General features: G+C 38.4%; 1 protein-coding gene across 34 annotated transcripts in view; it reads right to left on the bottom strand.

Moving 5' to 3' along the window:
• ESRRG (estrogen related receptor gamma) overlaps positions 1 to 17,844 on the bottom strand; it is a 607,049-nt gene that overhangs the window by 63,014 nt on the left and 526,191 nt on the right. For all 34 annotated transcript variants that reach the window (XM_087856312.1, XM_045809601.2, XM_087856344.1 and 31 more), the window contains one exon: positions 963 to 1,073. In XM_087856312.1, coding sequence (XP_087712438.1) covers positions 963 to 1,073 — 111 coding nt within the window. The remainder of the gene's footprint in view (positions 1 to 962; positions 1,074 to 17,844) is intronic.

Raw genomic sequence — 17,844 nt, 5'->3', positions numbered from 1 at the left:
CTCCTGGACAGTCAGAATCAGGCACGGACACATTCTCTTCCCTTGAAAGCAGATGAAACATTACCCGTGTCTCTTCTACCACCGCTACTGGTGAGAGCTGGTTGTGTCTTCTGAGACCGAGACAGCTAAATGTGGGGACTGTTTCCATCAAGCACCTCTCAGTGCCTCGTACAAACTCTATGCATAAATACCCTAAAAGGCGAGTCTGTTGCACTGGAACTATGAACTGATTTTTCAGAAAATGGGATGCAGACATTGCCTCAATCTACACTCCCGCTCTTTCTAGTTAATGACAAAGAAAACAGGGCTGCGTTTTAGCAATGCACTCATCATCCTTTCAAACTGCAATCTGGCATTATAAAACCATGGACTCCTTAAAAACAATTCATAATGCCCATAAGGGCATCTGAGATGGAACCATCAACCTATGCTTGTTATCAGTAGGGCCCATTCTTGTTTTCATCTATTGCTAGCGAGTGTATTAACCTTCTATAGCGCCAAATTAATGAGGCTCCTAATGTATTTTCATTGGGAGGTTGAGCAGTCAAACTCATTTAGTTAGTGAAAACTACAAAAATCACTTTCTTGTGAAACCTGAAACTAACAGCTCCAATGAACTAATGATTACAGTATGATCCATTTTATGTACCTCTGAAAATAAAGATAACCAGTAAATGTAAAATTTGCACCATATAAGCTACGCCTTAGTATGCTTACGCTTCTACAAAATGACTAGGTGAAAAAAGGGTAGTGGAGAGAAAACCATAGGAAAAAAAAAAAAAAGATAATTAGCCAAGTAGCTGTTGTTCCTCAAAGGTAATTCTTGGGAACAGAGCCACGGCCCCCCAACAAAGACAAGTCTCCTTGGAGTCAGTAGGGATGGCCATGCCAAAACTGATACACATAGAGCCAACTGGGAGGATTTCGTGTGTTGGAAAGCCAGACATGTCTGCTGTACTTACATGGCTTTTTGGCTGGCTGAACCAGCTGAGGGTTCAGGTAGGGGCTGTTCTCCGCATCTATTCTGCGCTTGTACTTCTGCCGACCTCCACGTACTCTGTCAAGACGCACCCCTGTGGGCAAAGACAGGCACTGGCTTACTGATGAGGTATCCATCTTTGAGACAGTCAAATACATAGAGTATCACCCATGGGTGCCATGGAGACAGACAATAGAACACAGAATGGTCCAGAAGTATTGGAGGAATGTTAAGGAAAAAAAAAAAAAAGTGGTGGCTAAACCAAAATAGCCAGTGGTTGGAAACCAAATCTGGGAGAGTACCACAAACCCAAAACACATTTCGTGCAAGGCCATCAAAATCACATTTACACACCAAAGGAAAGGCACATTTCCATGGGAGTAAATACAAAGAGACTGTTACTCGGTACTAGCCTAGTTCCTCAAATTAAAGACAGTGGCAATCTGTATCCTCTTTACCAGTCACCCATGAAAGCTCACTGTGTAAGAGTGATCCAACCCTCCCTGATCTACCAGAGGGTTCACTGTGCACCCGTGGAATTGAATTGACCTGAAAGCACCTTCATGCTGTGGAAAGCTGGATTTACACTCTGCAAGATGAGATGTAAGGATTATTCCCTATTGTAACGTCAACATGTCTCAGGGCAGAATGTTATTTACATTTTGGCACACATTTGTATCTTCTTCCAAATAAGAGAAAACTGGGAGTAAGTTTGGACTGGACACGGGACAGAAAGAGGAGCTTCCTGAAAGAATTCAGAAGGCTAGGATGTTGAAGGAGGGCTGTGTTCGTGAGGCAGAGAAGCGTGAAGCCAGAAAAGGAGGCAGACTGGCAGTTACTAAAACTTCTTCCCGAAGAGTAATGGGTTGGGTCAACATGCAGCAGGTTTCTGCTGTCATGGGATTTAAAAGATTGAGAAAAGAGGCAAAAGGGAAAGAAAGGAATTAAAAATAAATGTTTCACGTATATGGGAGAGTGGTGAGAAAAGGTTGTTAAGAACTCGGTTTCCAGTCTGTCATGGTGAAGTTTAGGACGAGACCATATAACCCTAGCACAGAGGTTACTTGGGAGTAAGAGCGAGGCGGAGACTCACTCTGTGATATTACCTTAATCGATAAAATGGTCCTACGTTTTCCCTTAATAAATTCAACCAAGGAGTTCATTGTACACGTTTTGGCATTCCTCAAAATGTTTAGAAAATAGATCTGGCTCCGCAGCATCATTGGTATTATTATTTTACTGAAAGTCCTCTCAGAGCCTTTAATATGCAAATGTCCTCTTTAAAACTCTCAGAAGGGGATACAGCCTATGCAATGTTTTGCAAACCAATTTCACCAAAGATCCGGTCGGTCCTGGGAATATTTATGAATATCATGTGGACCATGTGAACTGTGGGCTCTGAGTCATGCGACACACTTTGGGAAATGCTGACACAGTTCCATCTGAACCCTGAAGGGAACATATATACTCGACTGTTAAGGATTACTGTTCTACCACGAGATAAAGTAAAACACAATTTTTCATATTATCTTAATAATACGACTTTAAGAGTTGATTATCTTTTAGTGAAACACGGAAATACACACTTGGTTCTAGATAAAGCCTGAAATGTCATACTGAAACGCCGGAGCAGCACTTAAATGAAATCAGGAGACAACTTTAAGAGCAATTAAGTAGGTTTTGACAGCAAATTTCACACAACAAAGACATCGGCACAGCGTCTAAGTATTTACTGAAAATAGTAGCGCACGTGAGTCACAGAGAAGCTGTATGTCCTTCCTGCTGCTCCTAAAAGCACTTTCTGCCTACAGTAGAGTTCTGTTCCCTCATTATCTAACTTCTAGTGCACAAAACTAGACAGCAAACAGCTGCGTAACGGGGACACTACACTTTGTCCTATTAGGACGCTAATTTCATAGAGATGAAACGTAGACTACAAAGAACAGAAATATTTAATCAGAATGTTTAAAATACTGTACATCAACCACTATAACTGAAGATTCTACCTCTAAAGCACTTGACCACACATAGGTTTAAACCACAATTTCTCATTAGTAGGAATGCATGCAAAGGATACGTTGAGTTAAAAGGGAAATACCTATCTATAAAAAAATGGAGAGCGTTCAGAGGGGGAAAAAAGATATTAAAAATCATTAATTAAAAAGAATATTTTAATGTAGTTGTTTGTTAAGTACTTTTATTTTATAGAAAATTTCTTGGATTATCTAGTCTAAAATTGTTTGCCTCGCATATATCAATATGCAATATAGATCATCAATTTATATACACCTGTTAGCTGGATCCACTGTCTGCAATAATGATTTTGTGAAAAGATTAAAGACCCCCTTTTAATGTTTCCAACTACAATAGCATGATAATAATTTATTCCTGAATATTAGGTGAAGAATATGTTTTAAAAAATAAAGCACAGTTTGCAAGGCAGAATGGTTGAGTTTTTCTTTCTGGCTCTTTAATTAACTGGCTCTGTAAACTCTGATGAGTTCCTTAACCTATTTATTTTTCCAAACAAGATGGATATAAAGACAATATCCTTCTTGATGTTCTGCTGTAATAATCCAATAGTATATTTACATAATAAATTAATATGTTTGGATATTATACATATACATTATTAAAATATTTCATAAACCTTAAAATGCCAATGAAAATAAGGAAAAAAATTAAAAAAATAAGGAGGTTGTTATTATATAATTGTTTTGTTGAAATATTGCTATATTACCTTATTGATACATATTTTGCATCATGACCATTTATTAAAAATCTATCCCCATGGAGTCTACATTGCCCCAATTCTGAGGGAAACAGATTGAGGTATGATAGAGTGGTAAGATAATTCAAAGGGTACAAGCCAAATCATGATACTCATTTGACGTCTAAGTGATTTATAGAATTAGCTGGTATCCCATTCTATTTACTGCTCAACCCTGTCATTAATAATCTCACTTTAGACATTATTTTAGAATAAATACAGAAACGAATCCAAATTCTACCAAAAATGAGGATGCTATCCCCGAGTTCAGCTATAAGTACACAATACAAACTTAAGTAGAGAACTGATAATTATCCAATGCACCTAACGTATTTAAAAGTCTCCAAATAGGGGCGCCTGGGTGGCGCAGTGGTTAAGCGTCTGCCTTCAGCTCAGGGCATGATCCCAGTGTTCTGGGTTCGAGCCCCACATCAGGCTCCTCTACTAAGAGCCTGCTTCTTCCTCTCCCACTCCCCCGGCTTGTGTTCCCTCTCTTGTTGGCTGTCTCTGTGTCAAATAAATAAATAAATACAATCTTAAAAAAAAAAAAAAGTCTCAAAATAGTTTAGCAGACACAAAGAAAAACAACAGTATTTATGATCGGCCCTGGGAAATCCAGATTTGCCCTAAGGAGACATCAATCGAATCCAGACATTTCCACCAAAGGTGAGGAAGCCTGTCTCTTTCCTTCTTCAGTACGCTGAAATACAAAACATTTCTGTCTGGACTTCACTCGTAACCAGTTTTGAAAAAGTTGAAAAGTAAGATTTCTCCCAGGAAATAAGATACCCACAATGTTCAATGTGTGACAGGATTTGAAGTTAATTAAGGCAATTGGATTTTCTATTCATGTGGAGACCCCTATTATCTTTCCTTTTTTTTTTTTAAATAAAAGATTTTAAGAGTTGGCATTACCTACCAAGTAGAATGTTTCACATTGCTTCTTCTTTCAAATACTGCATGTGCCTACCTTGCCACAAGGGAATCACAAATCTCCTACATTATCAGAATTTACAAAATTGAGGAAGCGAGAATAGGGCAAGGAGGAAAAAAATACACTGTGCGGCAAATAAATGCCAAGAGAAGTAAAACAGTTCAGCGGCAGGTCTGTTAGGTCAGCTCATTTTAAGTCTACGTTTTATGCCCAAATGCAAATTTTTACAATATTATATAGTCCAAAGCCAAAAGTATTTTTCACATTTTTAATAGCACAAAGTCAGAGGCATTTCATAGGACAATAAAAGATCTCCCCTTCAGAGAATTATGCAAGGATACCCTAGTCTACTCTTCTAAATTAAAGACCAGCCTTTTAACAGTATGGCTCCCAAGCAAAGGTTTGCACAAATTATTAATTACACAGACCTCAATACTTAAGAAAGATGCAGATAGTCACATTAAAGTGATACTATTTTTTTTAAGAGATAGTGAAGTTTTTTTTAAAGACTAGCTAATTTAATCCATGCTAAATAAATAGTTGTCTTAGACACATGTTACCACACACGGCTTGTAATTGAGTTTTTGAGCTCGGGCTGGAAAAGCAAGCCTTCTGCCACAAGAAGGTGAAGAGGGTGGGAACTTTCCCCTCCACCACAGGTCTTCTTGATACCACCGTTCCCGCTGTGGCAGAAGGAAACCACGCTCCTTCCCTTTGGGAAGAGTGTACCCAGCAGCACCCCTGAATTCTGAGATTCCTGCGAGGGAACCATCGTACACAGAGGCTAGAGAAAATCCCTTCGAGGAGCCGCGGGAAAAGAAGCTAAGCCAGATTAGCAGTATCGGACACGGCCGCGGTGACTTCCGCCGCAGCCGGTGACGGGCTTCTCCTTCGGGACAGTGTCCTCGAAGAGCAAGAGCGGACCGGTTTAACCGAGACTACTTGCGCATATTTATAGGCTGTTCTGTTCCTAAGGGGATGAGTGAAAATTATTTGTATATTCACATATATACTCCAGGGAGAATCTAATCATATTAAGTTGTTGAGGATCATGTGAGAAAATAAAACACACCGACCCCCAGCTATCTTCAACTACCATGGCCCCTTCTCAAAGCAGACAGTGATATTGTTAAATCTGTCCCTCGCTTCCTGATTCAGCAGTCTTTGACTCCTCGTAACCCACATTTTCCTCCCAAGCCATGTCTTCATTATTAATCGAATGAGTCAATCTCTGCATGAAGTGTCTTGGAATACACCAAAATACCAGCCAGTTACTAGTAGTCATTGGCTCTCAAGAGCTTATTATAGTCTAGGCAACGGGTTAGTTGTTTTACATATATGAACGCATTTAAGCCTTATAGCAATCCTATGAGGCGGGTGCTATGATTATCCCGTTTTACAAAATGAGAAAGCCCGAGCTCGTGAGAGGCAGAGCCAGGGGTGGGAGTTGGGAGAATGGCTGCAGAACCACATTCTTAAGCGCTATGTTTATACTGCTTCCCTGCCATCACATTCTATTTTTGGAAAAGAGCATTTGGTATTTACTCCAAAAGCGAGAACTGCGGGCAGATAAAACCCGATCATCATGGTAAACAATACTCGCGTCATGACGCAGGGTCCATGTAGGGAGGTAGGCAGAATGCTGGGCTGGCAGGGGGAGGAAAGAACGCTTTTACTCAACAGAAGGGCTAGCGATTTTGCATCACTCCATAAAGGGGGACTTGACTTGAAAAAGTTCACAGCTATGAGACTATACACAAACCAAAAATAATAAAAAGATTCAGTTTCTCTGTTTTTCCACTGAGCCAGGGCCCCAAGGACATTCGTTTCCTTCCTCCTTCAAATGCTATTGCAAATGAGACAAGCCTGTTTTGCCCGGGCCATAGATGCAGAGCAACCTCTGGCTGCATCTTCAGCTCAGGAGGGAAGCCCAGACAGCAGTGGCTTTTCTACCAGACACCCCTGGCCTGGCCAAGGGTTACATTTACTTCCGCTGGAATATCATGGCAACAATTCAGGAACTTTGGAAATGGCCTGGCTGTGTGTGGAAATGCTCTAAGTTCTGCTGAAATAAAAGGAGAAATCACACAGGGAGAGAAAATGCATATCCATTAGATGGGCTTTTTTTTTTTTTAACTGAGTCCTTAGTCACTAAAAGAGATAAAAGGCATGACTCACATTAAAGCTTCCTTGCTCTTGCTCTACAGATGAATTAACAATTAGCAAGGGGAAGTCTTTCGTTTTGGTCTCCTGATAGCTATCTGGACTATTAAACATGTGGGGCTCACATAGGAAATTACAAAGGCTTCCCTCTGTTTCAGATTCAAGGTGCATCCAAACTCCATTTGTAGATTTCTGTGCGTAGGACATAACCCTAAAGAAGTTCCTCCTTCTTTTTTTCAGGGTTCACGGGATTCACTATTCTTGCCTGGTTCAGACGTATGTGCTAAATTTATAGTCTGGGTTGGAGCTGAAATCAAAATGATAGAAATTTGAAATAACCATAGACAAAATGTTTTGCAGGGGAAATTCTGCTCCACCAGGGGTAAAGTTGCTTCATCTGAAGCATGCAGCCCTAATCTATGACACATACAAGTACAAATTAGGTCATCTGCAACAGGTGACAAGTTTTAATTGAATGTCTTCTGTCTGCAATTCTGACAAAAGGTGAATGGAAATAAATGAGTCTGGCAAGACGGCCCTGAGCCTTACAATACCCAATATCTCATTATTTTTAAACAGCTATCTATAAACTGATGCTGACAAGCCTTGAACCTTTTATTTCTGCTCAAGATGAGGTGGCTGTGAAGGGAAAAAAAAAAAGAGAGAGAGAGAAAAAGAAAAAGGGGCATCCAGAACATTACATTAAACATGCAATACCTACCATTATCACTTCCCCAATGTAATTAAAGGAAATCTCCTATTCAAAAGGCACTATTTCTTACTTTGCTTCATGTCAGAGAGAGAGAGAGAGGGAGGGAGAGCATGCTTGGTCTGCACTTGCTAAACATAGAGACAACCTTTGAAGACAAAAAGAAAATTTTCCCTTTCCTGCTTTTTGCCTGTTAAAAATTTCATAAACTATTGAAAGAGATATTGCCGTGACTTAGGCCTATCTAAACTCTATTTTGTCTTGTTACTATTTAATACCGGTGACTCTTCCCTTTATCCTTTTCGAAATTACCTTCTCCTATGAATAAAGTTATGAGTTAGTGGGTAAAGACATGAAATGTGGTCGCATATCAACATCAGGAAAAGTGATTCTACTAATTCACAATTAAATGTGACACTGGCAGCAATAAGTTTAACACAATAATAACAGTAATAACAGTGCACAGCACCCTATGGGGATGCTCTGTGTAAACAGAAGCACAAATATTATTTATGCAAAATTCAACGCCCTGTAAAAATGAATTAAATATGAAATCAACCAAGCTGGTTTACAAGTTGCTGGGTTGAGAGCCAGAGTCACTTTGTTTCATTCAATGGAGAGGAATACAGGGGGAGGAGTCTAATGACCAAAAAAGCAAATGTGGATTTCAAAGAGAATATAGGTTTGGGGTGGGGGCGGGGGGAGTGAAAATAGGTAACTAGGAAAGGTGGCAGAGTCTGGAGGTCATTTGGTTTCATTAGGTGTGACTCAAGATCAGATGGGTACCCAGCAAAGAGCTTTTGAAGCTCAAAAGTGAAGCGCATGGTAATTTTAGCAGAAGAAAACTTTAAGTCCTGGCCAATTTGTTAGAAACTTACCAAAAGTATTACAAAAGTGCTACCAGACTCAAGCAGAGATGCTGAGAGCCAATTATAAGATACCAAAGTGACATATGATGTTTAATAATATTTTTCCGGTGATGTTATTTTGGCGATAATTGAGATTCAAAATAAAGTACATCTCGTACAAAGAAACATAATATACATATATCCAGGTCATGTAAAAAAAGAATTATACCTAGCACATAAAATATGTAGGGAAAAAAATCAGTTCAATAGATTAAATGTTAATGGAATATTAATGTATACATGCCCCAATCTCATACCAAGGAGAAATTTTTCTTGTGATGCTGAGACACTCATTTCTTATTTCTTGTGACACTGGCAGCAATAAGTTTAATACAATAATAATAGTAATAACAGTGCACAGCACTCCACAGGGATGCTCTGTGTAAACAAAAGCACAAATACTATTTATGCAGAATTCAGTACCCTGTAAAAATGAATTAAATATGAAATTATACAAGCTAGTCTTCGAGTGGCTGGGATGAAAGCCATGGTCATTTAGTTTCACTCAATGGGGAGGAATACAGTGGAGTCTAGCGGCTCCAATGTAGATCTTCAGTGGAGTCAACAAGTGTCATGGACTCAATGTTTGTGCCTCACCAAAATTCCTATGTTGAAACCTAATCCCCGGTGTGATGGTATTTGGAGGTGGCACGTTGGGTGGGTGATTATGTCATCAAGGTGCAACCCTCATGGTGGGATTTGTGCCCTTATAAAAGAGACCCCAGAGAGCTCCCTTGCCCCTTCTGCCATGTGAGGACAGAGGAAAGAGGGCCATCTATGAACCAGAAAGCCCTCACCACACAGTAAATCCACCAGTTTCTCAATCTTGAACGTCTCAGCTCTAGAACTGTGAGAAGTAGATTTCTGTCATTTGTAAGCCACCCAGTTTATAGTAATCTGTTACAGCCCACATGGACTAAAACAAGAAAGGAAGGAACATAAAAAAGGAGTTGAAGAGCTAATCTACAAGGGGTTGACTCAGGGTCTGATATGAACTAAAGAAAATACACTGGTTTCCATCCGTTCTCAACAAACTCCATATTCCATCACTAACCCTTTTTTACCTGCCCATTATGCTGTTAAGTATTTGTGAGGCAAGTTAATGGAGAAAAAGAAAGGAAAAACGAGAAAGCTAGCACGAGCCCTGCAGAAATGCAAAAGTAGAGAAAACAAGCATGTAAGAATGAGAGTATGTTCCCAGTTGCCTTGGGTGCTGAGATGTTCACAGCAGCACATGGCCATCCCTGGGCCCATTTTCAAGCTAAAATTTTTCTCCCTCAAAGTTGGCTAATTAGATTGCTGAGTATTTTAAGACCTCATGAGGAAAACTGGGGTAGAAAAATCATGAGTGGCAGCGATAATAAGAAAGCACCTTTATATAAATGATACATTCACTACAATTAAATAAGACAAATATTTTTTTTTTTATTCGACAGGATAGAGACAGCCAGCGAGAGAGGGAACACAAGCAGGGGGAGTGGGAGAGGAAGAAGCAGGCTGACAGCGGAGGAGCCTGATGTGGGGCTCGATCCCACAATGCCGGGATCACACCCTGAGCCGAAGGCAGACGCTTAACCGCTGTGCCACCCAGGCGCCCCTCTAAATAAGACAAATATTAAAAGACTATCCATAACAGAGGTGCCTGACTGGCTCAGTCAGTGGAGAGTACAACTCTTGATCTCAGGCTTGTGGGTTTGAGCCCCACGTTGGGTGTAGAGATCACTTAAAAAAAAAATCTTAAATAAAAAAAGACTACATTAATGTTTCTTGTGTAATTAATTTCCATTTATCATCTTTTGCTTTCTTAAATATTTTCAAAATCTCCGTTCTACGTGATTTCAGCAAGATGATTATAAACTCAGTTTGATTTGCTGGAGACAATATGCATACAAAAAGGAAAAAAAATTTGCATCCAGTTTTCAAGCCAAACATTCAACAACATATTTATTTCACTACTCCGAGAATCTAGATTTTAATAAGGAACTACTCCAGTCTCAGGCTTAATTGATAAAACAATGTTGAAGATTTAGAGGAGAGTTATACATAATGTAAACACATCAAAATATTTTGTCAAGGAAAGTAATAAATAGGGAACTGAATACTCAGAGAACCAGTAAGAAAAATGTATGTTTTTTTTTATTTTTTGAACATTTATTTTATTTATTTTAGAGAGAGAGGGAGCACGAGTGGGGGTAGGGTCAGAGGGAGAGAATCCTCAAGCATACTCCCCACTGAGTGTGGAGCCCAACACAGGGCTCGATCCCAGGATCTTGAGATCATGACCTGAGCTGAAATCAAGAGTCGGACATTCAACTGACTAAGCCACCCGGTGCCCCAAGTAAACTGTACATTTAAAGTGTAATGGCCGGGGTAGGCCATAGCCTGTACTTTTCTTCTCAAATTAGTACATGTGAAGAGTGTGGAAAGAACTAGAAAACACAAATGATATTTCCAGACGCCAAATACACTGGGTCCCGGCTGAAGAAGCCTGTGCTTGCACCAGGTGGTGAATTCCCCGATGGACCTCCAGTGTAGAGATGCTACGCGACGAGTTAGCTGGGAGTGTACTGCCCCATACTCACGTGGTCTACAACGTTAGAGGGACCTTTAAATCCCAAAGTGTGCCAAGAAAAGACAAACACACTTTTCTATGCACACGGCAGCTCAAGACTAGATGATTACATTTTTGAAACTCAGCCTGGGCTAACCTCAAACTCCAGAATGTTTTTTTTTATTGTATGTATCCAGCTTAATTCCACAAAAAACTGAGGGCAAAGGGCGTGGTGAGAAATGACATTCTAGCTGAAACAGCTTCAAGTGATCAGAAGTGATTTGGGTGCATGTTTTAATTGTATATTGCTCATCACTGTGCATGCAGGATACTTCATGTGCCTGCCACACATTAGGCATTCGAAAGTATGGAGGAAATGAATGAGTAGACAAATTTATAATATGCTTTAATGCTTTGTAATAATTAGGGTTTTTTTCCATCTTTTGGTGTTTGTTTTTGATACTTCAAAACCTCTAATGGACCCACAGAGAGAGAGAAATCTCTTGTCAATTGTCTCAATAGCTCTTGTTGCTTATGTTTTTTACAATGTGCTAATACAGTATAACTTTAGAAAGGTATAGAAAACTTCTAAAGACAACAAAATAGCCTGAATCCTGAAAAAAGGAGTCACCGAAAGGTAGGACATTAGAATTTAATCTTTGTAGATTCATCCTAGACAATGGGAGAAAACAGCATTTGGTTTGCCGGGAAAAACCTCAGATACGAATGAAGAAAACTTACTAATGAGAATTACATTTAGATACTGAATATTGAGCAAGAAAGACCATAGATCCATACAGTTGGGAAATTTGACAAATGAAGAGAACCATTCTCTTCCCGAGACGTTTTTATTGCCCTCCTGCCTGGAAGCAGATGAATGAGTTTGATCACGTGTTAAGCTCTCTTCCAGTTCTAAGATTCTATGAATGAAATGGTGTATTTAAAAAGATGGAATTGACCCACAGATTCAGAGTACGACAACTGCTTGGCAGTTGGAAACATCAACATACTTCATATCTTAAATCAGGGAAGACCGGAGCCAAATGGAGAGCATTAATGAACCAGAAGAGCAGTAGGCTTTCTGGCACAGGTCTTAGCATTCCCCTCACACTGACCTTGGCCAAATGCATTTCCTTTTGTTCTTGACAATAATAAAGCAAATAAAGTGCCCACGTTTGAAAAATGCTTCTAGCTTATTACTGCATTAGGAAAAGATCAATGCCTGTTGCACATCACTGTGGGGAATGAAGTATGGAAAATCATAAACAGCTTCGGATTTGTGTGCGTTTTACAATATATAGACTACATTATGCAAAGGGAAGGAGAATACAACCTAATAATGGGTATTTTGAAAGCAACCAATGAGTAGTTAAGGGCTATTCTGTTATTTAACTAAATTTCATCTGAAGTTTAAAAATAAAAAGGTATTTGACTAAGTATGACCAGATTTTAGTCAATAGATCACAATGGGTAAAGTTTCATCTCAACTTTCATAGCCACCCATTTTTCAGAAATTATAGTGGATATGTGTGTATACACGCACGATATATATGCACACACATAGACGAATACATCGTACAGAGAAAGATACACACAGAATTCTAAATACAGAAGATATTATTCAGTTTCTCCATGTTCTTGATAAAGATTTGGCTAAAGAATTTTTTTTGGCAAAATTTTTCCATCCAAACTCATGTTGTGTGAGTTTATATGGATATTTGTATCGGGAGTTGCGAATTCAAACAACTACACAAAACAAAAGAGTTGTCTTTAAAAAAAAAAAAAAAAGGAGGGGTATGTACGTACCCTGGTGAACGAGAGAGCACTTGGCTCACAGATACACGGCGAGCCTCTAGCAGCGCCCATGTGATAGCACCTCGTGGGAGGGAGAGGCACAACGACTATGAATCTGGTGTTATTAGAGTTCCCGTTTCCAAAAGAAGCCAGCAATCTGGATCTTTATATAAAATCACCCAATATTTAAGTGTTCACACAGTTTCTTAGCTAACTGATAACCCCAGGCTGCCAGTTTATAGCTCTGGTCTCCATGCTTTTACACAGGGGCCAACTGTCCGTAATTCCTTGATAGAGGCCAAGTCTGACAACTGGCCAGGTAACTGATCATAGTACAAGCTGGTAGTTATTTAGAAATTATCCTTGTATTTTATGTAGGCCCTCATTGTATGAGCATAAATTTAATTGCCTAACTGCTTAAATTAATCCATAGGTTACATACTGAAATTCTAATTTTAAAATGCTATTCAGCGGGGCGCCTGGGTAGCACAGCGGTTAAGCGTCTGCCTTCGGCTCAGGGCGTGATCCCAGCGTTCTGGGATCGAGTCCCACATCAGGCTCCTCTGCTATGAGCCTGCTTCTTCCTCTCCCACTCCCCCTGCTTGTGTTCCCTCTCTCGCTGGCTGTCTCTATCTCTGTCAAATAAATAAATAAAATCTTTAAAATAAAATAAAATAAAATAAAATGCTATTCAGCAGGGTTTCAAGTATAACAATAATAATGACGTATAAAATTTAAGGGGTTTTGATTAGAAATCATTTCAAACAAAAGTAAAAATTTAATCGCCCATGCCCATGCATGGCACCTGTCAGTTAAGAATACTGACATGTTTTGATCCACATAAGCCCTCTTCAAAAATCTCTTGTTAAGCACAGATCTCCACGGTTATTTATTGTAAATGGCATCAAATTCATCTGTTATGTTTACTAAATGTTTTCACTTTCTGAAGGAATGTCTTTCTGCCTAGTAAAATCTTTTAGAAACTGCAAGTCAGTTCTTGTAATACAATTGGTGCATTTTCACTGTCACTAAGATTATATCAAATGAATCATCTTTGGGAATTAGCTGACAGAGAATCACTTTTCTGTTGGCTTCAACCCTTTCTCCCCCAACTTCTTGCATGATATGGAGGAGAAGGTCTTTGAATTGGCAAAAGAGTAAGATGATGCTAAATGCTTTTTGGAACAGTCCTAGAAGGAATTAGGTTGTAATAGCGTTTTCTTTGGTTGGAGATCATAGAGTCTGAAGGACCAGAAGATGCTGCTGGAATGGAAAGCTGAAGGGGGTGAGTGTAGGTGGGAGACGGCCAAGACAGTGTGACTGTCTAGCAAAGATATTGTGAGAGAAAAGAAAGAGAAAGAAATTTAATTTGAAAAGCCTTGAGTGTTCAAAAAATAAAACCTGTAAGTTTGAAAGGAGATGGTAAAAATCACTTTTCTATTAACCGTTATCAAGAATAGGCAAGTAAGTACATAATGAATAATTTTCCATACGCCAAATAACATATTATACAGGGTGAAAAAGTGAGTCTCTACATGGGCCATGACACACATTGGACAGCCAGCCATAGGTCCTGGACCAACATATCATGCAGCCAAGATCAGTAAAAACACAGACTCATTGGTAACAGAGGAAAGCCAGCTCTGTACATCTGATGAACTAAACGGTTATTCCATTACTCCTCTTTACACCAAGCCACCCTAGCAACACGCGCCTCTGGCAGAGAGGTACTGGCTTCTTCTAATGGCATGAATTTCAGAAACCTACTTTTCAAAGCCTCTTATCTCTGCTGCCATCAAGAGAATAGACAGAAATGCCCTGGAACTCGTCATCACGGTGCTCTCATCAGTCAACAAGGTCACTGTGGGGCAGCATGAGGCATCCCCTCCACCGACAGGGGCTGCCTGGAGGTCCCCCGAGCACTCAGTCCCTGCTGGCCAAGGAAATGAAAGACCATGACTGAACCCAAGTCATCACAGGGCAGGTTAAGAAAGCATAGCACCTGGTCCACCAAAGCAGCCTGGGAGCGGACCGTAACGTCATAATAACATTTCCATCCCAATGCTAACACTGGAAAAAAGTATGATCCTTAGGGTCCTAAAAAAGTTTTGGATAGTCATCTATCTTAGTTCACTCATGTATTTAAGCACACACTAAGGGAGATAATCCACACAGCCAAGAATTTATGTGTTTTTCGGGAGAAATAGTAAAGTCATTCTTCCTCTCATTCTTCCTTACTTCTCCTGTCTCCCCAACCAATTTAATTTTATGTATATTCACACACATACGCACATATATCTGTATTATGTATATATGTATAGGACTGATCAGCTCTTTCTAAATTAAATTATGTTTTTGTAAATCTATGTACTTTGTTTTTAAAAAAACTTGTAAGTTATAGATGGGAACACATAAGTACATCAGTAAAGTCTTGCGAACATTCCTTGCATAGCCACTATTCAAATTAGTTTACAGATTTCAAATAATTTCCCAGCCATCATAAAAAAAAATTCTGCATATCCTTTTAAAATTTTCACATTGCTTCTACACATATTTTACTTGCTATTTATAAAGTTAAAAAAATAAGAAAAATAGTGTTTACCTAGTATTAAGATGGGGAAAACAGAACTCAGCTCTATAATTCTTTACATATCCCTCCATAATATGATTTTCTTTCTGCTGCTGAGGGCATGATTCAAGAATATCAACATGTGATAGAGTCATTTTCAGACTAGTTGTATGTTGAATATTGGACAGGGTTAAAATGTTCCAGATCTCACGGCGCAAAAAATACTCAGTAAAAGGTCATCGTTAATAAGGATGAAAATAAAACTAGGTGGAATTATTTTAATTATTGGTTCTAATAAAATGAGAATTCAATTCATCTACCAATGCACACTCAGCCCAAAATTGAGACAAATTAAAAAAGTTAAATACGATATGGTAGTGGCCTGGTACTGAGGTGAAAAAAAATCTGCAAAAAATACTACTTGGTATTTTTATGTTTCCCTGGTGCTTATTACGGATTTTCTTTTTTCAACACTGAGGTACACTTAAAGCAAATGGGAAAATAAAGAAGATGGCATTAGCTCTGTAAATCTACATAATCACACTTATTAAACTGCTAACATGTTCTGAAATTTCACGTGAAGTCTTTAGCATAGGATTACACTAAGTATTGTACTATCTCTAAATTTGAATTATATGTTGCCTACTTAAGAGAATGAGGTGGACAGATCTGAATTTAGGATATATAATTGTAAAATTTCTCTTGAAATCAAGTTAGGTACAGAAAAAGGGAGTAAATAAATCCTAAAATATTCAGTGAATAAATGGGGGAAGAAACCAGACCTATGGGGGGAAAAAAAGCCTTTTGAAAAGTAGGATGTTAAGTATTCCAAATAACGTGAAAAGAGATGTTTGTGAACAGCTGTGCGTAAGTAACTTACTGCTTTTGAATAACATGTTGCTATTGAATAATGCGACTTAAATAGGAAAAAAGGACTGATTGTATAAATTTGCTCAATCCCAATAATTGAATCCAATGAAAATACATAAAAATAAAGCTTACTCTTTAATATTTAGAAAATTCTTTTACTTTTTAAAGAAATCCCAGTAACAATATTGCACTTTTCATATAATGCAACGTGAATATATACAAGTGACAATTCACAACCACAGTGATGATTTTTTAAATTAAGAATTGAAATCTTTGCAGCTTTTCTAGTTTCCTGTAGGGCACAAGGCTAGTTTCTGAAGCTGCCTGTGTTTCAGTTTCTTCAGTACAATCTTTCCAGGACTCTACAATAAAAATTACTTTAAAAGTATTTAAAAATAAGGACTTCCAAAGATATTTTTGCCATAAATGAAACCACATTTTGAAAACCAACAGTTAATGTTTTCTTGTAAAGCAAATTAGTGACAAAGTTAACAGGTGCATTAATTTTGGTCAGTAGAGGGATGTGTTAATTGTTTTTAAAATGTAATCTGTAAAAATGATATAACTATTAAGTGAAATCTCGGCAACTCTATGTCAACTTCTACACGTGCAAGGAAGCTGATCGCCTTTAAGTAACTTCTGGGTTTCCAAAATCTTCCTTTATTAATAAGCACTTCAAAAAGACCTGAGATTTTTTTCATTTTTTAAAATTTATTTATCTATCTATCTATCTATCTATCTATCTATCTATCTATCTACCTATTTATTTAGAGAGCAGGGGGAGGGGCAGAGGGAGAGGGAGAGAGAGATCTCAAGCAGACTTCGCACTCAGTGCAGAGCCAGACGCAGGGCTCCATCCCACAACCATGAGATCATGACCAAAGCCAAAATCAAGAGTCAGCCACTCAACCAACTGAATCACCCAGGTGCCCCAATACTTGAGATATTTTATCTTACTTATATCTCCTATGTCTGATGTCCAATTAATACCCATATGATAAGTAAAAGTTTAATAAAAAATATATTATTTACTTCTCTATGAATTGGTATTATAAATCTCACATATATAAATATGATAAACTGGCAATGGAAGTAAAATACTGGTACATCGTATGTTAAATATTTAGATATGCATTCCATGGAATTCTGAGCAAGAAACCATTTTTGAAAAATTTTAAGTCATTTCACAATCCCTCATTTTGTTTCAAATCAATGTTTTGGACCAAAATGAAATTGCATTCAAATATCTAACACATTTAGTAATAGTTAGACAATCTACACCTTGATTACAATATGCGCCCACTCTGAAATTTAAAAAGAAAGCGGTGGCAATTTTACTGTAATCTGATAAAGAAGCATTTGGACTTTGGGGGACAGAGTTAATGAATTACAGATCTGAAACCAAGTTCCAGGGATTCACTGTGAACTTCCATTCTTATAAAGCACAAGTCTGTCAAATTGCTTATGAGGACAAATTTATGGAAAATAACCAAGAGTAAAGCTTTGTTCTTATTAAGAAACATGAATATGTATGTAATTTTAGCCAGACTAAATTAACCCAAAAATGAATAAATAAAAAAATAAGGACAATAATTGT

Source organism: Ursus americanus, chromosome 2 (genome assembly GCF_024610735.1).
Source record: "Ursus americanus isolate L20-20 chromosome 2, mUrsAme1.1.p, whole genome shotgun sequence".
In the NCBI taxonomy this organism is placed as follows: domain Eukaryota; kingdom Metazoa; phylum Chordata; class Mammalia; order Carnivora; family Ursidae; genus Ursus; species Ursus americanus.
The sequence above is the reverse complement of the archived record's forward strand: the minus strand, read 5'-3'. Positions and strand labels throughout refer to the sequence as shown.